At 37.7% G+C, this 25948-nt stretch overlaps 1 protein-coding gene across 2 annotated transcripts in view; it reads right to left on the minus strand.

The window, feature by feature from the left end:
• uacab (uveal autoantigen with coiled-coil domains and ankyrin repeats b) overlaps window positions 1-25948 on the minus strand; it is a 58716-nt gene that overhangs the window by 32382 nt on the left and 386 nt on the right. Inside the window, exon 1 of one of the 2 annotated variants that reach the window (XM_042491517.2) lies at window positions 586-1294. The exons of the other annotated variant lie outside the window; for it this stretch is intronic. Within the exon in view, the coding sequence (XP_042347451.2) occupies window positions 586-621 (36 nt within the window). The 5' untranslated portion in view covers window positions 622-1294. Of the gene's footprint in view, window positions 1-585; window positions 1295-25948 lie in introns of those variants that run through there. 2 annotated transcript variants of the gene reach the window in all.

A 25948-nucleotide genomic window follows, 5' to 3' on the forward strand; every position in this document is an offset into this window, starting at 1 on the left:
TTAGCTGAGTAATGAATGCAACAGTGAAAAATGCATAAAAAGTCCATTTCTGATACAAAAACAACAAAGAATACTGGCAATGTAATTTTTCTTTTTTATAGTACAATAATAGACTCAAGTTAATGCAGAATGTGCCAAGAATGTGCTGTGGTTTCACTAGCCCCCACCCCCCCATGAGTGATGGCTGCTAAGCATGGGAAGAGAGTACTTTAGAGGCTTGTGAAAAGCACACTTAATGGTGCTTAGGATTGAAGGTCAAAAACAAACAGAGATTACACAAACAACAAATTATAACCGGACACAAGCAATCTGTACATCCATAACAGCAATCCACTGAAATTAAATAACAAGAAAATCATCATATCATAGATACATCACTTTGACAACAAGCACAATAGACTGTAGTTGTGATGCAATAAATAAAACTGATCCACTAACTATAATTGCCTCAGGAAGATTTCCTTCACTGCTAAAACACTTTAAAACACAATTCTCATGGTTCAGTTTTAAGACTAAAGCACAACAACAACAAAAAGCCATAAAAGAAGCTCTTGGTGACTAAAATTACTACTGATGAATACCTACAAAGTGCATGGAGGTGCATTTCAGCCAGCGGCTCATCTTGGGTGAGTGGAGCTGGTCCTTGCACCGGGCTACAGAAAAGGTTGCCACTGTTCCGGTTTACAAAAGCAAAAATGGAGGAAAAAAAGGTGTATAAAAAAATCCCTTGTGTCTCTCGGTGCACTCAACCAGTGAGTGTAACAAAAAAAAGATAAGAAGACAGAAGGGTGATAGTCAATACTGCAAGGGAGGTCCTCTTATGGAAGGCTCAACCTCTGGAGTTTCCCTCACTTGAGGCAGAGAAGTTCATTTGGCAGGATTTTCTAAGCATTCCTGTGTTGCTCACGGGCTTTTCCTGTAAGTTCATCACTGCACAGCAGTTTGGTTGATGGTAAAAGGGAGGAGAAGGAGGAGTAAGAGGAGGAAGGAATGGAGGTGGAGAAGCAGTAGGGCCAGCCCTGCCAGCCCTGGGACCTGCCCTGGCCGGCAACTGCAACTCCTCCTCTGGGGGGAAAGTCAGCTCAGCCTGGCTATCTCTCGCCTCCCACAAGTGTCTCCCCCTCTATTCTCGCTTTTATCCTCAAACCTTCAGTTCAACTCAGTCTTCTTTTGTTTTGATACTCTTCCTCTTCTTCTCTGGATTGTTTTCTATCTGTAAAAGCTGCAGCGAGCTTCTGTGTTTGCCTCCTCTCTCCTGTCAGTGGTCTCCAGCGTCTTCACCGCACCAAATGGCAAGTGAGTCCAGCTCAGCGGGGTAAATATGTGAGCTCTCCCAGGTTTAAAATATCCCCCCCTCCCTGGTAAACAGCGGTGGTGCAGACAGCCCTGTAGACTGGTTACCTCTTTATTTTTTGACCCTCCAACCTTTCTGTAGTGACTGATAGGAAGACAGGGGCTAAGAATACATTCTGGACATGCCTGCACCATGAGTAATGGCTTTAGTGTCTATCACCACTGCCAGCATGAAACAAGGCCAGCCAAAAAGACCTTGCTTACATTGCCACCCCCCACCGTGCTCCCTGCTTGCCTCCATCTGAAAATATTAATGTCAGAGGGGGATTATGGTTTGCACATTTGAAGTGGTCCTGGCACTGACCCTCACAGGACACTACTGGGCCAATAGCTGCTGTTGACCCATCCATCTAAAGAGGGTGGTGTGGCTCCAAAGCCCCCTGATCCTGACTGCACAGTAGCAAGGTTAGATGTCAGCCTTTTTACAACCGGCTGTCCCAGACTGCAGCCGCACTAAAAACTACAACTACATGGCCTCTTCACTTAACACTGCAAAATACAACTTTCACTTTTATACCGTAAAAACCAAAGGAGAAAAAAGGCACAGCAACCCGAGGACCTGTTTAATTTACACACTGCATCAGCTCCTTGTGGCCTCGTGTTACTCTCCGCTGCCAGACTGGCGTTAACAGAGCGGCACCGATATCCACAAACATGCAAAAAGACCTCCTCCGCATGACATGACATATGAAGAAGTAGGTGTCAACTTACGAAAGCTGCTCACCCTAGCATAGAGACAAAGGCGCCAAAATGGCACCTAGCCACCCAGCATACTGGACATCGGTCACATAAATATCTCACATGGGTGTGTTGGTGTGTGCCGTGTGTGTATTTGTTAGGGAATCTGTTAATGTACAAGTTAATGATAGGGCTGTTAGCAAGCATGAGTCGCCACTGAAGTAGTCACTCACTGACACAAACAGAAATCATGACTGGTTTGTAAGTAGACCTTGATGCTTAAATGTGATATAATTATTGCAGCCCTCATAAAACATTTGGTCTGAACTGTTTGTGGGTGTTATGGTCACTGAGAGAATATTTTCTTTGATATGATGCCCATTATGTTTAAAGATCTAAGCTTGAATCAATTCAGCCTTTAAGACCAGCAAAGATAATGACGAGAACACATGACGATATCTGGTTTCATTTCATGACGTCAATGTACCTCCCTGCTGTACTTTCATACGCTGGAATAATGACAACAAATTCAGGTACATAAATATGTTTCAAGTTTATTTATTAACTGCTGATCTCAACAACATTTAATCTGAGCTGTGTGTCGGGCTAAAAGATATCGGGGAAAATCATTTTGATATTATGATTTATTTTGCAAAATACAAACATTCTTTTTTATATTTAAAATTTAATCAACGATTTACAGATACAGAAACAAGTAGAGATGCCCCACTGTTTTTATTTTTTTCCAAATGGTGATTATCAATGAGCCATATTAGCGAATATGGATCATTTTGTTATAAGTGCTGATTTAGCAGTTTTATATGTAAATTTGACGGCTTTAAAGTGTATTGGGATTGGATTTGCTCATGAATGTGTTTCTTGAAGTTCATGGCAATCCATCCAGTAGTTACTGAGATTTTACTCTCAAAACCAAAAATAGAATTGTCTCCACTAAACAGTGAGGTTGCAGTTTCCATCCATGTCGATGCAGACTCATATGTAACCATGACAGTAGACAATGCTTTGAAGATCTGTACAATCAGCACAATTTGAAGGTGGTCACCCAAGACTCATGTCACTAATTCAGTATCTAACAAAATGTCTTAATATGACGTTGAAAGGTCAGAAGAGTGTTTTCGTGGGTCGTCATGATGTCACAATGAAGCTGACCTTTAGATATAAAATGTCAGCACCTCAATTTATTTTATTTGATATTTGCGTGAAATTATGTCATAAATAGCATATGATTTCTTGCATTATGACCAAAAATATTTTTGGTGCGGTCACAGTGATCTTGACATTTGCCCACCAAAATCTGTTCGCTCTTAAGCCCAAGTGGACATTTGTGCCAAATTTGAGGATATTCCCTCAATGTATTGCTAAGATAATGTGTTCGTGAGAATGGCATGGATGCAAGTACATATGGCCCGATGGACAACCTGAAAACATAATGCTGTCCCTTGTGCAGAGGCAAAAATATGTCAAATTCATTGTGTGGGCATCAACAACATCTGAACCAGATTTCATGGAAATCGATTGCCATTAAACTTTGAACTCGGGATATCAGCCTCTCAGACTTGCTATCCCTTAAACCATGCCACTGACGTGGCTACAAAATGAAAGCCATTCAATGCAGAGAAATAAAGAAAAGTTCCATTTGTGCACAGATCCATGAAGGAAGCAAAGGGACACATACTGCATTTTACACTGATGCTGAAACGATCTTCAACCCTTGTGTGTGACTGAAACAAACACATTCCCCTTAAGTTTCTATTTTAACACAATGACATTGGGGACACAACATCACCTGACCCTGATGAGCCAGTTTCGGCCTCTACCTGTCCACACAGATTATTCTGGGTGTCTGTTAGAGACTGCTGTCATCTTCAGGTCAGGTTTTCCATCACTGTCTACAGACTGTAACTCTTTCCAACACCTCAGTTTCCTGCCTCTTTCAGCCCCTGGCCAGACTCATGGGTTTCTCATGTCCTCACAGATGAAATCATCAGCAGGAAATATCTAACTGGTCATATGATAACACACTGAAGCCAAGACCAAAACATAAAGCTATACGCCAACATGTCAAGTGATAGTGGTGTCCGATGCCAAACTGCAGTTAATGATGTGGTTTCATAAGATTATGACTACGGGGATGAGTGTGATCTGAGGAGACATCTGTGACGAGATGTTATGACATGAAATGAAAACCTTTGACATTTTATGTGTGAAGTTACTAGGCGATAGACCTTCTAGAGTACTTTCATTTCTTATAGTACCTTTAATTAGGGATAAAAAGATATGTAAAACAAAAAGTATAAGAGAAAAAGGGTGCTTTCACACTCACGACACCTGAAGGACAGCCTCAGATTTTTCACAAGTCTATCTTATTACAGAGACTTACTGCTGGCTTAACTCCTGCTGTTCAAATGCGATTCTGAGATCTCTCCTTTGCGTGATACCAATGTAAGAAAGGAGGAAAGGAAATCCACAGTCCTGGTTCTATGCAAAAATGACTTCCAAAAAATGTAAATCTTTTCAATTTTAGTTCAAAAATCCATCCACAGCAGGTGAGCAAGGCAACACTGTCTGTGGAAAAATAAAGAATGACTTTTACACTAAAAAGAAGAATGACTTTTAATTTGACTTAGAATAGTTGAAACCTTGCAACCTTAAGAGAACCTCATTTTTGCCAAGAAACAAAACCAAGCATCTTGTTCCCCGAAGAGATCATTTCATGGTTAGTATGGACAGACAGAATAATTACAGAGAACAATGACTCAATGTGCATGACACGCTTGCATTTACTGTAATGTATTAAGTGACATAAAAACACATTATGCACATCAGACTGCTCTTTTTTGAGTCCCAGAGCTACAAATGACAGCATCCTATTACCTTCTCATTCATTTCTTTTTTGTTTTGTTTTTGCAATTTTTGTCCACATACTATGAAACTCCAACATCAGGTGGTTTCCCTGCACAATTATCAAAGCCAGAACAATTCGCAATAATTATGGTATCACAACATCTATATAGAAGTGAATAAATAAAAGCACTATCAGGACAACTTTGTTAGTTGTGCTGTTTTTTTTTGGTGAATGAATCAGGCTCAAAATACATATGTAATACGCTGGACTATTCGCACAATATTACAAATGTATTATTGACATAATATCAAAATCTAATTTTCAAGTAATATGTTTATTGTCAATAGTTGATAACACGACGGGCCTAGTGTAGAACATGGCAGAGCACTTTTACTGTATGTGCACATCGTTAAATTCGTTAAAGTCGGCACAGCATTTTCATATGTGTTCACAGTATGAGATAGTGATACTTATAATAAAAATCAGATTATTTCTTGTCTAACAAGACATAGAATAAGAGTCTGTGAAGCCACACCTAAGTATAGTGGTGCTTGGAGCTAAACGCTGACATCAGCATGCTAACATGTTTATGTTTTTCATGTCCATCATCTTAGTTTAGTGTGTTAGTATGCCATTGTTTTCCTCAGTATCGCTAAATGCAAAGTACATCCGAAGCTGATGAGCTGATGTCATTAGTTTTGTAGGTATTTGATTTGGTCTTACCGCAAAATATTGAACAAATTAGAGTTTTAACCTGATGGTGCCTAAGATTATCCTAAGTGGGGCATGAGTGTCTGCACTGAATTTGCACTAATGAACAGTTTATCTGAATAAGTACATAAACTTGATGTGCTATACGGCAAAGTACCAAACAAAGAAATTAACTGAAATCAATTCAAAGTAACTACAGGAGAGAAAATGAGGCGTTCTGACGACTCAAAATTACAAGCACAAACTCTACTTCTCCTTTATGAACAGGCTTAAACAGGACACCAATCATCCGTTTATATTTTTATCATTTATACCCAGAGATACCTGTTTGTGACATTAAAATAGCTGCACGGCGTGTGAATATCTCAGTGACAAGCTGATTTATTAGTGCAATATACCCTGGCAGTGAAAAGCCAAAACTCTAGCTGCGTCAGTGTTAATGACAACTTTAAGAGCAAGCTCACATACCAGAAACTGTGCCACAGAAATCTCTCGAAATTACGTCAGTCACAGCTGTTGCCCGAGAATGGGCATTAAATAACTAATGATGAAGGAGCAAATGATGTTGGTCAGAGCAGTTATCCATAAAGAAAACAGTGGATCTTCTTTATGATTGCCCATAATCAGGTCCCTGCAGCTTAGGGCACAATAGATTTAAGACTTTGTAAGGCTTTTTTTCAATGCCATTCTAAATTAAATCTAAGACCAATTTTACAATAACCAAAATAACAAAAAATCACAAACAAAACAAAAAACAAAAACAAAACAGGGGTTATGGATAATTTTACCCAGACATTTATTGTATTTTAAAACTTGATTTTTATTGGTTCCACGACCGTCATTTGCCTGAAGTTACTGCAAGAGGCATTTGGTAAATGAATGATAAAAAAAAAAAGAATTAAGAGATACAGAGATATATGTTACCTATTATTTTAAGATTTTAAAATGCAATGTAATAAAAAAAGGATTCACATAATCCTACTTTCTATGTCCCAAACATATTTTTCTGAAAGACTGATTGAAGACAAAATAATTAAGGACTTACTTTTAGTTTAATGATTTCAATGCCTTTTAAGGTCTTTATGGGAACCCTGTATAAAAACATTTTATTTTCTGAGACAGTTAAATACCTGCTGCATGGAAGATGGCAGCTATTATAATTCAGTAGGAAACATAATATTTCTGAGGACAATGTTCACTCTCTCCTTCTTCCCTTTCTACTGACATCCTCAAATTGCTGTTAGCACCCGCACCTATCACAATGCACCCCCGTCTAATCTGCGACGACAGACCTGCACATGAAGTAGTAAAGTGTGCAACTGTCTGGGCATGCAGAGTGTAACTGAAACCCCATCAGGGGTAGAGACAGAAAGGGTGGAGGAGCAAAGAAAGAGAGAGAGGTGAACAAATGTGTGAAAGAACAAGTGCAGAGGTGAGAAAGCGGCGAGATATGGCATGCTTGCTGTCAATCTGTCGTTATAGGACAGGTAAACTGATGCTTCAGAGTGAAAGCCCCTCTTAGATCAGGTCAAGCTCCCCACTGATGGTTCAGGCCAGGTGTCGGGAGGAAAACTGGCGCTCTGTTTTTGGTATGTACACGAGGCACTCGTGCTGCTAAACACAGGACCGCTTTTGCTGGGCAGAGTGAGGACTTGATGCAGGAGAGCAAAAAGACAGACACACCCTCTACTGGTGAAGAGAAAAAAGACAGGTCCATTTCACTAAGGTCTATTTGTATGTTGGGACACAGTGGAAAGGGTGCCAATATTGATTCTTTCTCCACAAGACGATCCCTTTTCTAATACGTACAGTTGTCAAACTACAATAGTATCTGCCGTCTAGAGAATTTATCGTATATAATATTGTGTATGATTTTGCAAGTTAACCCTTTCAAACCTGAGGAAATTGTCTTAATTTCTTCCCCTAAAAACATGAAAAGAAGACAATGAGCAACTTGAGATAAAATGACACAAAAATAGTACAAAATTTATATTAAAAAAATTACAACAAAATTACCTGAAAATTAGCACAAAAACACAATTATTAGAAATTAATAAAGCAAAGAAAATTACCTAAAAATTTCCAAAAGAAAAAGAAAAGTTAAGAAAATTACCTAAAAAGATGCTTATAAATAATTCTTAAACATAATATGATAATTATGGATATAGTCAGCATGGTGTGCACATGTTCGCAGAGGCTTGCAGAGCCTAGCATAAGGACCATGATGCCTTAGAGGTTAATAATACAGGAAAAAAATATCAGAATTATTTTTTTAAATTATGTGACAACATGCTTGGTGACTGGGGTGCTTTAATAAATTATTTAATCAAAATATTGGGTGCTAGGCTATGGTATCTAAAAAAGAACAAACACTACCAATGTGGCTTCCATGGCCTAGCATTTATTAAATATAAATTCAGAGTCAAATTCTGTCAGTTTTCTATATTTTTCTATGAAGTTATATGTTTTACAAACTTGCAAACTAGCATCTAGTTTTTAGAAAATTAGATAATTGCTATATCTAATTATTGCTAGATAATAGATGTCCAAATCAGTATTTGAATGCTCGATTTGTTGTGTATATGCATACGCATTACCCAAACAATCCAAATTACAACATAAATTAAGAAAGTGTAATAAAACATTATTCACTATGCATCAAAATGAATTATTATTAGTTGTCACCAGCAGTCCAGTACTCCTGAAAATGGGACAGTTTGACCATAAACGACAGGCTTACAGATATTCTAGCAAGATGTTGAAAATGTCAAGTGTCTGGAATAATTTTAAAAATTTGCAAAGCTGACCCCCAAAAAGTCAAGTCAAGTGCCAGATATGCTAAAGGAAACGGTCGTATCATTTGACAATGAGCTTAGCAAAACTCACCTAACAAATGTAAGTAACAGCGTCGGCATCTTCCAAAGTATTCTTTTTTTTAAAATGGCTATTATGGCAAAATATGCTGCAACCTGCTGGCATGCTTACAAAGTGGCTAACTGTCATCCTGTTTTAGGCATTTTGACTGTTAAATGATATTTAAAGGAACAAAAGAATACAAAGTACCTCTCTTATTGAAACCCACCTCCTGATGTCAAAGTGTTAATTAATCGCGAAATATTTCTTACTAAAGGTTTTATGTCCAAAAATTGGTTTTTGAGACAATTTAGTATCCATCATGTTTCAATTAGTGACAGTTGCTTGGAAGAACACCTAGGACTTTTTCATCTCATTTTCATTATTTTACCACAATGGAATAAGAGAATACTAATCTCACAGCAAAGAACAAATTGACCTAAATTAAGTGCAACAACTTTACTGACTAGAGACAGAAGAATTCATTATCTAACTATAAACACCTAAATCATCACCATAACATTCATACAACTTGCACTAAGCAGAGAAGATAAAAAGACCATTTCTAAGTCAAGTACAGTAAGACCAATTCTAAAGAAAGAGAAAAAGAGCATGCTGCCCTCAAGCACTGATAGAAGCTGATAACATAGGTCTGTTTTATGGTGCTTGAGTTAAGTCAAAGCCAGTTGAACACAATGAAACTAATGTGCTAAAGTAGTTACTGGTGCCTCTCAAGATATACTCTCTGGTGTTGCACATAGATGCGAAATGGAGTCAGGCCAGCTGCTTGCTCACACCATTTTAGATGACTTATGACCCAGAGGGCAAAGCCTTTCCTTGCTATTTTCTTCTACTTCCGACTCCCGCTGCCAGGGTGGGAGATCAGCTTTCTAGTTGCCCAAACCCTGTGAACTTTGCCCCTGCCACTACCCCAGTTAAGACAGACTCCACAGGATTATAAAAGACAGAAAGTTCTACAAAGACAAAGGTGTCATTCATGAGAGATATGTCAAACGAATTCACTATCAGTTGTTGATATCTGGAAGTCTATTATGAATCTCGACAAAACCTCTCCTAAGGTAATGCTTTCTTATCACTACTGCATTTATCCCAAATGGACTTGGTGGATTATACTGTACCACTAATGTGTTTTTCAGACCTTTAAAGCTTACAAAACAGTTGTGTGAAGCCTTTGATAAGAACTGTTTTATCTCAAAAGAGACAACGTCCGCTTACCAATTACTCCCAAAACATGGTAAGTAAGTGCACAGCATGTGTCTGAAGTAGTAATAATTAAGATAAAAAGTTAATACTCTTATCTAGAGGTGGGTGACTCGAGTCACATGACTTGACTCGAATCAGATACAATTTGCAAATTTGTGGACTTGAGACTTGCTTGACTAACACCGACAAATGACTCCTCTTGATTTTGACTTGGTATTTTCTTGAGTAACCGGGTCATGATGTCTGGAAAGAGACAGTTCTGTAGACTTTTTTTAAATGTTTTTCTTTTTTCACTTTGAGCACCACAAGCTGAGCGCCATCTAATTCCAATATATTCGAGAGAGGGCAGACATCTCCACGGCTGATATCTCCAACACTCAGCAACTCACATCAAAATAATAATCTAGATTGATCAGTGGTACTACAGGTCAGAGGAAAAAATATGTATTTTTGATTTTGGGGTGAACTGTCACTTTAAAATATTTATTTGGTGTAAAATGTCAGCAGCTCAGCTGACACGTTTTAATAGCTATCATAAAAATAACAATGTTCCAAAGGAGAATTAAAAACAAGCAGTTTTGTGGGCTTTGGCTGTAGATGGCTGCCGGTGAGGCTGATATTATTGCAGCTGGTCTGATGATGTGGAGATAAAAGAAAATAACAGGGCAGACAGAGAGCCGTGGGGCTGTGAAATGAATTCCAATAAGGAAGGTCACTAATGCACAAACAAGACAGTGAATTAACTAGGTGGTGATTTTCTAAAAGAGCTGCTTTATTTCAAGAAAACACCATTAAAATAACCATTTTCAGAGCCACAAGAGACAATAAGGGAATACACATTTCAAAAAGAAACACAAAGAGACACAGACAGAGAAAATTGGTGTGTCTACTGCCGTGTTTATACATATGAGGGTGGTACTTTAAGATTATGTGCCTGAAGGGAAGAATTGTGAAGAATGAAGGCTGTTGTTTTTATCTCACCTCAAGAAAAATGATGAGGCAATATTAAGGGAAAAAAAGCACAAGAGTATTTTGTCTCACGTGGCCCTATTTGGTTAAATGAGGGGCATGCTGGTACTTGGGCACGAATGGTGGTGATGATGCTTGTTTGGCCAGCACTTACACGTCGTCACACACACCGGCAGGGCGAGGAATGTGACTGGAGGGTGGGTCAGATGGGCTAGGCTTAGTAAAAACAAAAATGAACTCAAAACTATTTCTCCATAATCTTATGGAATGCATTAGAACAATAGCTGCCCAATGCCTCAATGCGACTTTCATTTCCTGTGTGGTAATAATTAAAGTTAGTCAGAGGTTACAAAATTTCCCTAACCACTATACAGCATGCTTTAGTTATGCAACACAATGTATGGATAAACATTTTCTGCACAATGACATCCGTAAAGTCTTATATGTAAGGACACCTGATGGGAAAACTATGTCAAGAAATACAATAATGTAATGCAATTTTTCTTTAAATTACTTTAAGTGTACAAAATGACATCTGAGCTGCCGTATTCAATTCCAAAAGACAACATTCAACTCCCACAGTGTAAGACAACGATCAGGCAGATGCAGAGCAGGTCGTGACTTGCCCCTTCAACAAGTCAAATGCTCCACCTAACCCTCCCTGTGACCAAGCTCTGAGTAAGCAGGTTTTCCTGAAAAAGGCTCCTTCCACACCTCAAAAGACAAAAAATGTCAGTGACCTTTAGAAGTCACATAACTCTGTTTCTAGCCATCACCAAGAACACCACAGTCAATGCTGCTGCACTTTGTTTTTCCTCATCAAATCTCGCTATATACAAAAAGCCGGCGGCGGTGTTGAAAACAAAGGTACTAATTGGCTCCACGGTCTCTTTTCTTCTTAAGAGGGCACTGTGACTTTTGCAAAAAAGTTTAGAGAAAAAAAAACTTTAAGTTTCTGATAAAGCAGAGACACTTGTCTAATCTGCAGAAAGAAACATACAAACACACACTGAGCACAGCTTGATGAGGCTTAGTCTGAGCCATTTCACAGCAGTTTGTCCCTCATCAGCAGAATCTTTGTGCTCCCTGTTGCTCAGCATGCCTGACTGTACATATGTGTGTGTGTGTGTGTGTGTGTGTGTGTGTGTGTGTGGGTGTGTGTGTGTGTGTGTGTGTTGGCTGATGTCAGCTGCAGCCCACCAAACCTCAGTCAATAAGCTCGGCACCTCTCACATGACATCCTCCCCCAACACTGGTTATCTCTCCATCACTAATGCAACACAGTTCAAATTACACATGTAATCTGCAAACTGCATGGTTTCCCTATAATTCACATGAGAAAAAACAAGAGACAAACAAAGACAAACTTGCACATTGTCGCCATTACACAATTACACACACACCAATGCCCTTCCACAGAGTGAGCTCCCTGCATGGGAAGACAGACGGGTAACACCGCTGTGATGACCTCATGGCTGCCCCCATGGAGCCAGACATTAATCCTAAAAACACAGACCGTTGAGCTACCACCTACTCTGCAGCCTACACAACGTCCAGCCTGAAACCAACTACACACAAACTGCTGCTGATCCTGTCTGAGAGTTTGCCTCCTACAATGAACAAAGTAAATGGCTATGTGGACAAACACAGTAGGATCTACTACATTATGGGAAAACGTGTAGAAATAAGGACGTAAACTGGTAACTTTTCAGGAAAATACAAACACAAAAAAATCTCAATATTAGTTGGTCATTCAGCCCAAGTAAGAGATCAACTACAACTCCAGATTGCAGTGAAACTTGATATAGCTTTTCATGGACTCTTACTGACTTTGCTGACCCCCAGAGTTTTCCAAAGAGACACCATCTGGCCAAAATTTCCACTCGCACCCAAGAAACAATCAAAACCTATTGTTACAAGCAGACTGCCATGACAAAAAGCTACATTTATACTAAGAGGCGTAGGTTCTGTAGGTGTGTCAGCATGTTTCTGATCCCGGTAGAAATTGTTAAAAGGGATTGCTGAATTTTGGGGGGGGGGGGGCTCAGTTATCTTCTCCTTTGCAGTAATACACATCTAGCAAAGCCACTGCAAACTTCCTCTTCAGTCTTTGTCAGAGTGAATGAAACATTCCCCCCATTTTACACTGCCTGTAAAAGGCAGTAATGTCATGCCGTTATTCTGCCTTACTATTCTAGGGTTAGGTAAAGGTACAGTCGCATACCTCATTCCCACTGCAATACGCAGGTGCATGCAGGATTTTTCGAATCGAATACATAAGGCTATATAATATCAGCCCATATTGATTGCAGGCCCCTAAACCGAATTAAATCAAAATCGTATTGTGGTAGACTTTGTAATATGGGCAAATATTGTATCGATGTCTAAAGTATCAATATATAATATTGTATTGTGATGAAACTAGTGATTTACCCCCCCAAAATTAGTTGTGGCCCCATAGTGCAATCTCTCTCATATTCAGTGATAAAGCAAGGCAAACTTTTCCGCCATCACTCAAATCAATAGGTAAATCACAAAATGTAAAAAGAATTATTGTTGGAAAAGTAAGTAAAGCATCATACATCCCGATAATGTGCAATACATCTGTCTAATATTATGTTGGCAATATCAATAAATGAAATCTGCCGTTGAACCATAAATCTAAATTTAAGTGATATAGTAGGTATTGTTGGGTTCCCATTACCCTTCACTGAGCACATTCATGCTCCCAAGGGGATGAATGATTTTGGAGACTCCTCAACATTTCGTCCTGCAGTACCATCTGGCCAAAATGTAAACTTTGCACACATGTATTGCTGTAATGAAAATACATGTTTTTTCTATATTACTGTTAATTAAGACTGCCGCCTCTATGATCCCCAGAGGAGCTTTAAACTATTATTCTAATTCATACTAAGACAGCATAATTTCTCATCTAATCTCATTTGCAACCCAGTAGTTTCTCTTTCCTTTCAAGTGCTTGGTTCACTAGTTTTGATGAATTAACTGCTGCTATTTCTGTCAATGAAATGCATGCACTCATCTAAAAGCTTACATTAACCTCTTTATTTCAACTGAAGCTAAAGAGGGCCTATTATGCTCAGTGTCGGGGTTGATACTGGTATTTTTAGGTTTCTACTAGAACATGTTTACATACTTTAATGTTTGAAAAAAATATATATTTTTCTCCTGTCTCATTTTAGTGCCTGTCTCTTTAAGCCCCCCTCCCAAAAAAGCCCAGTCTGCTCTGACTGGGCAATGTTTCTGTGTCTTCTGTATCTCGGTGTCTATGCATTGTCATTGCAGATTGAGAATGACTATAACAGAATATAGCAGCACTTTTTACCATGAAAAAACGCCAACAAATGTTTCCAAACACAACTGGACATGTCCCAGCGGAAATCTGAAATCTGTGAGAAATTTGCAACAACAGCAACCATGAGTTACTATGGGTTACATAATATTAACACTTGCAGCAGTGTGCCTGGAGCCGATGACCATATTAAGAAATTCTGCAAACTATGATGTTATACTGCCAGAGTAGAAAAACTGCTGAAACTGAGTCTTAATAAGCATGTTGGTGCTCATAAGAATTACTTCTACATATGTTTACCTCATTATTTTAAACTTTGGCCTCTTTGAATATGAACAGTCTTCATTGTAACACTGTAAATATGCAATAAAAACAGAATAGCATGAAAGGTCCCCTTTAAAATATGACGCCAAACATTTGATAAGAGGGTATAAAGGACATGACCAAAAAAATGGCAGTAATGTTGCAATGCCACTTCAGAAATGAAATGTTTAGCTCTTGTGCCATAAAGTAAGAGACAACAGAGACTTGTGAATGAGTAGGAAAGCGTTTTTGAATACTAACATTGTGTACAATGTAACCCCTTGAATGTATGTGTGACAGCAAACTGTGCTCCATTGTTTAGTTTGAGCATCTTCCTGACAGGGCAGCAAGCAGACTGGTAATTTAGTCTTCCTCTGACAGCTGCTCGTCAGAGGAAGACTTGAAAAGCACTTGTAGTCTGACTGAAGATTAACTCAAATGAAACATTCAGTCTATACCAACTCAAGCCCAAAAGGCAAACAAAACACATACTTTGAAAATGACAGAGGAAAAGAGGATTTTCCAAATCCATAACCTTCTCACCCTCACCAGTAGAAGGGTAAGAACCCCTGCTGGGTGTCTCTAAGATGGAGCCTAAACTCACTGAAAGAAGTTTCCACTTTATAACATTAAGAGGGTACTCTGGGCATTAAACGCTGCTCAACAGCTTTGAAAAGATTCCTTAGGGGTTCAGGAGGGTGCAAGTTCCCACACTAGACTAAAATTGATTATATAAATCAACAAACTTCCCCTTTTGAAAATACGGATCGTGCACCAGCTGGCATTTTGTCCAGATACTATTTCTGTGATGGTGTGAAAGCAGTCTTAGTTATAGCAGAAAGTACGCAAAACATCCCACACAGATGAGACTGAATCTCTGTCCCTGCATCACAAACACTGCATCTACTTGCTGATAAAATATACTCCTCTATTGCCATCCCTTAAAAAGATTTCCTTATAGGATTTCTGCAGGAGACCATTACAAAGCTCTCCGAAGAGCTGCAGTAGCTCATTCGTTTTAAAAGCCTCAGCACACATGCATGTTTTTACAGTGTGGGCAAAAAACAAAAACAACTAAAAATAATATATATCATTAACAAATCCTGGCTGATACAAAAATACAGATTCTGTGTCATTATGCCTGCGTTCAGAAATATAAAAATGCTCCATTTTATGCAGTATGATGCTGCAAATATGAATATTGTAAGAACTATGCCTTTGTTAATTCCATGTCTTGAGCCCATTTTATTACAATTCTACAAATGTAGCTACAAAGAAAAATTTAAAACACGTTCCATACTTGCCAACAGTGCAGGACACACCACTGCGACAGGGGCTGCAGACACTTTCCGTCGGCCCAACATCGGCTGACGGCTGACCGTCAGCTTAGTGTATCATGGGCTGTAGACTTTATATTGTGATGATGTCACAGATTTGTAAATCATTTCTCTCAGCTTGGCTGAGAGAAGTGATTCTCTCTTCTAAATTTTTGAGCCATGGTGGCTCAAAAATTTAGAAGAGATTTATAATTGACCTTGTTTGAAGTTCGAGGGTCAGATCTTTTGCAATTTTGCGCCAAAATACAGAGAAGCCAGAAACACTGACCAATAAGAGCAGACTGGGATTTCTGGAGGGGAGCTTAAAGAGACAGTCGCTAAAACAGGTGTTCCAGCTGTATAAAGAAAATAAAGTGTTTATAGAACATTAAAACATGGAGATATGTTCAAGTTTAAACCTTAAATAGAAGTATGAACCTGAAAGTCAGGGTGATAGGTCCCCTTCAAGTATGTATAACAATGAAATCAATTCAGAACCAGTTCTTGATATCAGTTATTATTCTACTAAACTTTCGTAGTTAACATCTGAGAGATTGTACAAATTAATTTGTGTCAAGCTCATCTGAGACCTATTTTGGAATGTTATCACTAAATACAAAGACTTAACTAAAATAGCAGATAGTGATTACTGCCTGAGGCTTGGAGCCACCATGCTCTCTTCTCCCCACCCTCCTTTTGTCACGACGTCCCAACAACACAATCCAACTCCATATGGCTCCTCGATCTCTCTACGTCATCTTGAATGCCTCCCAGCCCTGCTCTCTGTTTTGTAAAATAACACCACTTAAAGGGTGAGGCAGGCTCTCGTCTTTCATCCTTAAGGATGCCTGCTGTGGGAAGAGACAGAACAAAAACAAGGTGTGTCCAAGAACACAAAGACGTAGTAAAATGTGCAGGCCTACAGCAAACTCCCTGTACAAATCAAAGGATGCTCTAAGTCCAAAATCCTCATACCGTCATGAACTGTCCTGATACCGTCATGAACTGTGAAACTCAAGCTCACGATAGAATAAATTGATTATAGTCCAAACCTAGTCCAGCAAAAACCAAATTCAGGAAGTCTCCCAGATTCATGCTCACATGGTGTTTTTCATGTTTACAAAACGTATTGGCTATATAATTATTTTTATGTTTATGCAAGCAAAAAAAATCACTGTGTTATAACTGTATTTGCCCTTTCCATACAAAACTTTGTGGGATGAGTGTGTGTATTAGTACTGTTTGAACATTTTCAGCACATTTCACCTTTGCATCTCTAGTCAGACTTCAACAGAGTTTTCAGTACAAAAAAACCGTTATTACCAGATCACGGAAACCTTGTACAAAACATAGATACAAATGTATAAAGTTATGTTATCAGACACAGGTCTAGGTTAAAAAAACTCTGCCTGATGAAGTGCCCCAGAGCAAGTAATTAGATTCCTGTTTACTTCAGAGGCAGTGTTTTCTTCGCAAATTGTTTTTCTCCAGTAATCCTAATCCTTTCTGCAACAAAAGAAATGGAGGAATAACGACTCAAGTTACGAAAGACAATGATTCCTGGTGAGTGAAGTGAAACCATGGAAACACCATTCTTTTATTATAAAGTTACTATGGTTATGCTCGAAGACAAAGAAATCAGAATGTCTTTAAATTATATGGAATATTAGCTTCTGAATTAACAATGCTGCGACACAGAAATTAAAGCAAGGCAGTATTCTCTATCGCAAAAATTAAATTCTCTGAAACATAATAACATAGTAATGAACCCAGCTGTATACGTGATGCCCCACAATCCTAATGTTGGGCTCCAGCTCAAGTTAAATTGTGTTAAACAGTCAAATTTCAACATGCATATGGCACAATAGAAATATATTTATCATATTATTGTTATTTATATATATTTTTCTTCTTTTACCAAAAGGAACAACAAAGTACCTTCTCATTTATGTCAGATTACTGATCATAGTTGCCAAAATATGCTTATATATTTTGGTTTCTTGGAAGACTAAATAAAAGATGTACTAAAAACCAAAACCACACTCAATTTAAAGTAAATTCCAGGCAGAGAACTGACTACTGTTTTGAAATGCTAAGATATGCAAACTTGGCAGACTTATTTATTTCAGTTGTCATTTTCAGTCGTAACTGTAACATATAAAGATACAGAGTTAAATATGGTGGTCCAACTTGACCTTTCTTTTGTGCTGATTTTATGAACTGTATTGGTTTGCTAACGTTTGCAATAAACCTAATCTACCAACACAGAAGCTAAGCGATGTGCTGCTGTGGATGGGGCCTCTTCCTATAAGCATCTGTTTATTGTGGAGCTTATAATTCTAATGCAATGCTGAATGTTTTCATGAATAATAACGGATCAAATCATAATTGTTATAATTTGTGGATAAATCAGATTCTGTAACAAAACCAGTAACATTTCTTAGTCTGTAAATGTAACAGTACAATGTTTTCATCTGAAGTACAAGTACAAAGTAAGAAGGGAACGACTGAGTTGCACATTGTCTAAGTGCGTTGGCGGCCTTTTATACATAGTTTCAGGGTACAATGAGTAAGTATAGCAAATCATGCAATATTTTTCATATATAAATCTATTGCTGATTGTGGCCCAGGTGTGTTGCTCAGGACTAGAAGAAGCACAGGGTCTACTGTTGAAGCTGTTGAATGAGCAGTTCTTGAGAAAGCTAAAAGCAATACCACAGGCCAAGCAATTCGCCTGTTCCCTACTGGCATGTTTTCAACGGCCACTTCACTAGTTCTTCTCAAAAGAAGGACATGAACACAGCAAATCAATACTGCACAGGGAATTATTGCAGAACACTTACTGACAGAGCTGTCTGTTCATGTTCAACTCTATAACTAAAGCTCTTAGCAGTTGGAGTTTTAAAATGAGAAAACTATTCTAAAGTGACACAAGTCTTTACAAAGCCAGACAACAGTTGTGGTTTTCAATGTGGTCTGCCAAGGCCATGGATGAATCTGTCTCAGAAAGACCCCATTACATGTGGGCTGCTGAATCCATGATTGAGTGGTACAATATCTCCCTAACTATTTGAATCAGCTCATTTCATACAATTTAAGTGTCTTTTGGCCGACACACAAAACACAGTAGAGTTCTCCAACTGACAGAGCGTGTTTGCTGTGACAACAAACTGTTATTGATGTGTGTCGCAGCAGAGACTAATCTCAGAACTAACCAGGAAATCCAGTTTCTCTTTTCTCCATAAGCTCTCCTGTCTGCTTTTGGCTTTGTACTCTGAATAACTGCCACGTTTTGCTGAAGCTGAAACATTTTCAACATATTTGCTTTGGAAAATCTTGAGTTTGTGGCCAGCTAAGGTGTTTTAAGAACGTTATTCCAACCACATTCAGATATTTGATCATAGTCTTGCAGAGGACATTTTTATCAAAAACAATTTCTTCTGCTTTATCTTCTGTTTGTTTTGTGTTGATAAGGATCTGCTCGTCAGCAGAATGATATTTATATAACGCATTGCCAAAAACTGAAACACATGAAAAACTAATAATGAAAGCCTTGTTTTTGTGCATTTTAAGGCCAAGTGAAGGATAAATAAGGAATCTTCTACTGCTAAGAGCTGCTTAATGGATTAGTTGCTAAACATATCAGCAACTATATTTTCATATTTTTTCTTGATTATTTTCATAATCAATGAAACATGTGGAGTCATTTTTAGGAAGAAAAGGAAAAAAAATCGCTCTGGTTCCAACTTTTTTAATGTGAGAACTTGCTGCTTCTCTCCATATTATATGATCGTAAACTGAATATCTTTAGGTTTTGAGGTGCTGGTCGAACAAAATGAAATTTGAAGACAGACTCTTCTTGTTGTGGGAACTTGAATCAAAATTTTCAACTATTTTCTGATTTTTTTTAGTCGAAACAATTAGAACCCAGCCGATACTGGATTTGTGGGGCAGATGCCGATGCTGATATTAAGGTGTACAAATGTCCAATACTAATATATATCAGTCGATGGTTAGTGGTTTTTTTTTTTTTTTTTGTAAACACAGGCCTACCTGTAATAAAGGCGTGATATTAAAAACAATTTATAGTTTAACAAAGAACTTTGATGCAGTAAAATTGTTTGATTTTCTAGCACAGGTGTCATCTAAGATGTCCTAAACTCAAATATTTATATTACATTTTCCACTCAAAAATCAAAGAATAAAGACATTTCCCTTACAGTGACTTGTATTATAGGCCTTCTTCATCTTGATATAATTCAATTAATCTTATATCCATATATGTAGTTTGTAACGCCTTATTTTGAAAACCAGACATAGTAACAAGTCTATCCCTCAGCTAACTTCATCTAGTCTGTCACGTTCTTCCTGTAAACAGAACCAGGGCTGTTTGAAGGAATTATTCAGTGCAACACATATTTATGTCAGTATAAAGATGCACTTGAGTTGTAGTGTTTGCTGATTTGACTATGGAAATGCTGCTGGGCCAACTAAGGAAGGGCATCAATTTCAAATGTTGTATCAATATTTTTTCGAAAATAGAGGTGTCCTATCAGCGCATATTGGAAGACCAATATGCCGATACAGATATATTAGTGACAGACCAACCTCGGCCAATTAATTGTCACGTGACATGTCCAGCTCTCGAAACAATTGGACTACTCATAAGAAAAAAATGAGAGAAAATTGATAATTTAAATAATCCTTAGTTACAGCACTTGTCATACATTTGTCACTTTAAGACTTAAAACATAATGAATAATAAAATGGTTACTTTCCAGTGGGAGCATACGGCAACAACAATGCTTGTTATGACAAACCTTGTAACGGAAAAATTGTTTTCTACAAAAGAGAATGACAGAAACTGGAGGCCTGCCTGCAGGATTGAGCCAAAACTACAGACCTCACCCTGCCTTTAATCTACAGCTGGTATTGAGGGAATGTCTTGACATTTTGTATCCTGGTCACTGAGTTTGTTTTTTAGCTTCCTTAAATGGTCTAGTCAGCATTCCTTGGCTGAAATATGGTCTTGGCAATACGAGATGGGTAAATCTGTTTGGAGAATACTAACAGACACAGTAAAATAGAACAAATATCACTAAAAGAAGTGTTTTACTGCTGAAAATATGGTCTTTTTCATAAAACTGGGCTTTCTGGGCAGTAAAAAGACACAAATATTTTGAAATTGGTGCTACGTGACCAGAGAAAACTGAAAAAATGGGCTATAGTGTTTGCTTTTACTAAAGAGGAAGAAAACCTACAACTACCAGAAAGCACTGTGCCTCAGCTGAGCATTTGATGCTCCTGCTGGTGGGTGATATAGTGTGAGCTTGTCTGTTTTGAGACAAAAAACAATATGCAGGCTGGTTGGCAATAAACGATCTTGACAAACAGTTAAGCAGAAAGCTCAAATATGTTGCTGAGGCAATGCAGTAACAAAATCTAAGAAAGCATTTGATCAGCAATACGTAGCTTTATCTTTTGATCTCAGTTTTTTCGGCCTCCGTTTTTACAATACAGTAACGTTACTTGCTGTTCACGAATGCTACAAACAGGGCACCACAACATATTTCTGAGGACACTTAAAGTGAGAAATAGGAAATGCAGTTACAGAATCTTGGTTTATATTTTATCATCACTGCCTAGTTATACTGTTTGATCATTGTTTTGTCTGGAGTCGAGAGAGAAAGAGAGAGCTGGGCTTTTGAAAACACTGAATAAACACTGCTCTGGTAAAAACACATCACCAACACCTTTACAGCTGCACACCCCAAAAAACACACAACATTTGATGATTAAAGTCTTTGAAAACTTTTTTTGACATTACTTTTCCTGTACAGTCTTCAGATTCCTTTCACAAGTAATTAAACCTTTGAACCTCTTGCTTGATCTGCCTCTATACTCTTTGTGTTAAGGAAAGCCAGTTGTAGGCATACAAAAATGCTAAGTACAATTTGAGCAACAGCGCTAGAGCCAGCAAAAAAAAAGAAGCTGGATGACACACAGGGATATCTGGGTATCAGTAAAATGAAGGGCATTCTAAAACAGACCATTTATACATGCTAACCGCATTGTTATGATACAAAGCTCGTTGAAGTTCAGCAAAGTAATCCTTATCCCTGACACTACCAAGAAGAGTCTGAAATTGTAGTTATGGCTTCTTTGTATAAGAAAATCTAATCAAATCCATAAATTCTCACTTGAGTTAACTGACTTGAAAAAGCCAAAAATCCAAGTTTCTTCAAATAGCCTCTTCCACTCAAAAAACACAGATTTTCTTAACCATCAGTCACCTCACCAGGAAACAGCAAGTCGGTTCAGCTCCTGAAGAATGTGTGCCAAAAACAGGAAGCATGCATTCAATAAAGTGATGCTGTCAATCTAAGGCCTCGGTGACTGATATGATTTATCCATTTTATGGACATCAAAGGTTTCAGGATGGCGCTCTGACAGGTGGTTATGATCCAATATGCCTTTACCTTTAGAAGCACACAAATCAGAATTAAGGTACCAGATGTTGTTATCAAAAGGACATTAGACCTATAGCGATGTCAGTAAGGGTACTGCCATCTGGTACTTTTTCCTTTAGTATCTGCCTGCACTGATTAATCTAATGGGAATGCAATAAAATCATCACCCAGACTTGCCTAAATGTCATGTCTGTTTCCTCAACACAGCTTATGGTCAGTTTTTTTTCTGAGGTGGTTTTAAAACAAATGGTACAGAAAATGCTGCAGGGTGAAAAACAGGCTTCTCTCTGTGTGTGTGTGTGTGTGTGTGTTTTAAATGGCTGCCCTGGACTGAAGGAGAGCAAGGATACAATACCATTTCATTCCTGAAAGGCTCTTTTTCTCCTTCCCTTTAAAAAGGGCCAGAGTTTACCACACACAGCTCCTCTGGCTTTGTGCTTTTCTCATGGTAATTGCTAGGAGCCGGAAAAAGAGGGAAGTGCCAAACACCCACTGCATGTTGAACTGAGCAGAATTATAATGACTGTCTATTACGGAAAAATCATAGGCCATTTCCCGATTGTGAAGAAATAATCAAACATCTATGATGGGGTTGAGGCACTGCAAGGTTTAGTTAATCAATCATTCACTGGCTGTAACAAAAGCAGACTTTACCTCACAACATGACATTCCTGCAGGGACTTATGGTGTATCCACGGTTTCACGGAGCCTTGATGGCTATCCACAACACATAAAAATGTGAGGTTAGGATGTAATTTTAAAAAAAATGTATGGGGCTTCTTTATTTTGTTGCAGGATTACTGCATTTCCTTCAGGTCAGGATATGCACTACAGATGCCAGTTTATTAGGCAGGCAAAGCTAATCCCAATGTAATCAAATGCAAAAGCCCTGCAATAAACCTGAGGGTTTTTTTTCAGGTTATAATGTTCAGTTTTTGTTTAAAAGGCTGGAGTTTGTGGAAGAGTTGAAACAAGAGGTTGATCAATCCATTAGTAAGATTTTGACAACTTTATTATAGTCATTTACACAAATGCCATACATTCTTTGGTTCCAGCTTCTCAAATGTCAAGATGTGCTGCTTTTCTTTGCAAAATATGATATCAAACAGAATGTCTTTGAGTTTGGAGCTCATAAAACAAGGGATATGAAGAAAAAGCTTGGTCTATGGGAAACAATAACTGTTTTTTTTCCAGATTTTATAGGTAATCAACAGAATAATTTACTCCATAAAACACATTAATTGCAGCTCATTTTGTGGTGGTGTTGTGTTATCCAGAGAAATGTTTAATCCACCAATATTACCTCTCATGCACAGATTCAGCAGCACAACAAACCACACCCTCGAAAATGAACAGAAAGTTGAACCAAGACCTTTCATGAAACTGTTTCTACATAAACTGAACATTATAACCTTCATTTACAGCAGCATTAATATTGTGTTTGCAGTATGGTGGAAAGTAACTTAGTATATTTACTAAAATCCTGCACAATGTTGAGTTACTTGCAGAGTATTTCCATTTTTTGTACTTTATTCTTGAGCTCCACTACAATTCAGAGGTACAAGTTGTACTATTTGGGGCACCCGGTGGCTCAGTTGGTAGAGCAGGCACCCCACGTACAGCAGTGTCCTCGCCGCAGTGGCCACAGGTTCAAGTTGAGTCCTTTCTTGGCCCTTTGAAGGCAATAAAAGGCTCAAAAATTATCTAAAATAAATAAACAAAAAAATGTTGTACTATATAAATACACTACAGATATTTTATTAAGTTACTCGTTACTTTACATTCAGATTATTAATACAAGAAAATATTATCAAAAAATATATTATGATGTATCAATTTAGGCTAGGTACTACAAAGATATTTCAGAATTTGATATTGTGATATGAGACTGGATATTGTCTGATAACTTTCATAGTATTCTAAATGTTGTCTTTTCCTGGTTTTAATCACTGTATTACAGTAAAGGGATGTGATTTTCTGAACCAGACTGTTCTAGTTGTTTTTTGTCTTTACCTTCTTCGTCATTATATCCACATTTGTGATGATTAATTATCATTTAGTAAAAAGCAAATACAACACGTTCACTCACAATATAATTACTTGAAAGTGGGTGCTGAATCCTCAAAATGGATATCAAAACAGATGACAATAATAAAAGACGTTATAATTGGAGTGCTGTCCTATTTTGACTGTTTTAATTATCATCACATTTAATTAGCTCCAACTTTTACAGTTACAACATTAAAATGATACATATATTAGGAGTGGGGAAAACATTGACACGGCATAGTATTGCACTATTTTGCATGGCAATATTGTATCTACACACAAAGGCTAAGTATTGATTCTTTTACTGTACAAATAATTGATATCTTAAATACAGATTACACTTTGGTAGCCTACTACAATACTCAACTGCTTATTCAAACCAGTAGATGCATTTTGCTGCATTTAATCTGATTGAATTGAGATGAACAGACTGAAAGCAGCTGACAACAATTTTTTTTAGAGACAAAATTTGCAGCTTAAAAAAGTTATGAATCGCAATTTATCGCAATATATGTTACTGAAATACACAACATATCGCAAAATGTTTAAAATCACAATAGTGTATAATGACTTTAGTATAATGATAATATTATATCCTGGGACTTCTGAAAACACATATTAATCTATTTCTATAACTCAGTGATTCTGAAATGTGCTAATGTTTAATTTCCTTTGATACTTTGATTTTATTAAACTTCTGAATGCCTGACTTGTAGCAGAGTATTTTTGTGCTGTAGTATTACTACTTTTTACTAAAGTGAATAATGTAAGTACACTGTAAAAACCAACTGGAAACCAACTGCCTTAAAAAAGCAGTGTGAATATAACCATAAAATGTATTTATTTACACTTTATATTTAATTGATAAGTTGACTTAAAATTTAGTTACATTTACTTCACTTTGTAAAGCTGTTGCAACTTAACAAGTGTGCAGCAAGCAGAATACAGATATATAGCACAAGAAAAAAAATTAAAAAGATTGTTTTAATTAAACTGCACTGGTTGCATACATGTCAGTCATATTTGTATTTTCTTAAAATTGTTAGCAGAACATAACTTGCAGATCTCCTAAATCCATCACTGGCAAAATCTTTTGTCATGATCAGGTGAAAACTGACTTGGTTTACTGAAGCTGCTAACACTTAGAAAGAACAAGGTAATTTCAATCATTTCACCAATTTACAAAGATTAAATGAATTTAAATTTGTCATTTTTAAGGTGCAAAATTAGGTAAATATAACTAAATTTTAAATAAACTTATCAATTAGAAATAAAGTAAACACATTAGGATTAATAGTTATATTTACTTACATTATCCAAGGCAATCAATTTACTAATGCTTCTGAAGTAAGATCAACTTGTCAGATTTTACAGTGCACATATTCCACCACACTTGCATTAGACTTCATAAGTCCTGACTGACTAAAACCAGTAAACCAGTAACTCCATCACAAAGGGGACCACGCGTCTGTTGGTGAAATGCTGCTTTCAATAAAAAGTCAACATTTTAAACCAAAGCTTCCAGGGGTCTTGAGGTTATCCCCAGTCTCACAGAGGACACAAAAGACACTTTTACAGTGTCCCCGCTGAAAACAACCAGAAGAGGAGGCACTTTGGTGCACTGATTTGAGGAGCTTTTTTTTCCTTCCCTGCTGCGCTTTGTGACTATAACAGCAGTCAGCTGCTTTAGATTTAGGTCAGACCCTTAAAAAAACCTGAACCTGAATGCATCCAGTGTAATTTAAGTTTTCAGGCCACATCCACCGCTCGCTCAGAGGTGCAGGTGCCTAAACTTGCTGGCGGTGAATTTTGTGACCACACCGCAGCAGCACAGCCGCCGTGG

Source organism: Plectropomus leopardus, chromosome 1 (genome assembly GCF_026936395.1).
Source record: "Plectropomus leopardus strain MGB_pleo_1.0 chromosome 1, ASM2693639v1, whole genome shotgun sequence".
In the NCBI taxonomy this organism is placed as follows: domain Eukaryota; kingdom Metazoa; phylum Chordata; class Actinopteri; order Perciformes; family Serranidae; genus Plectropomus; species Plectropomus leopardus.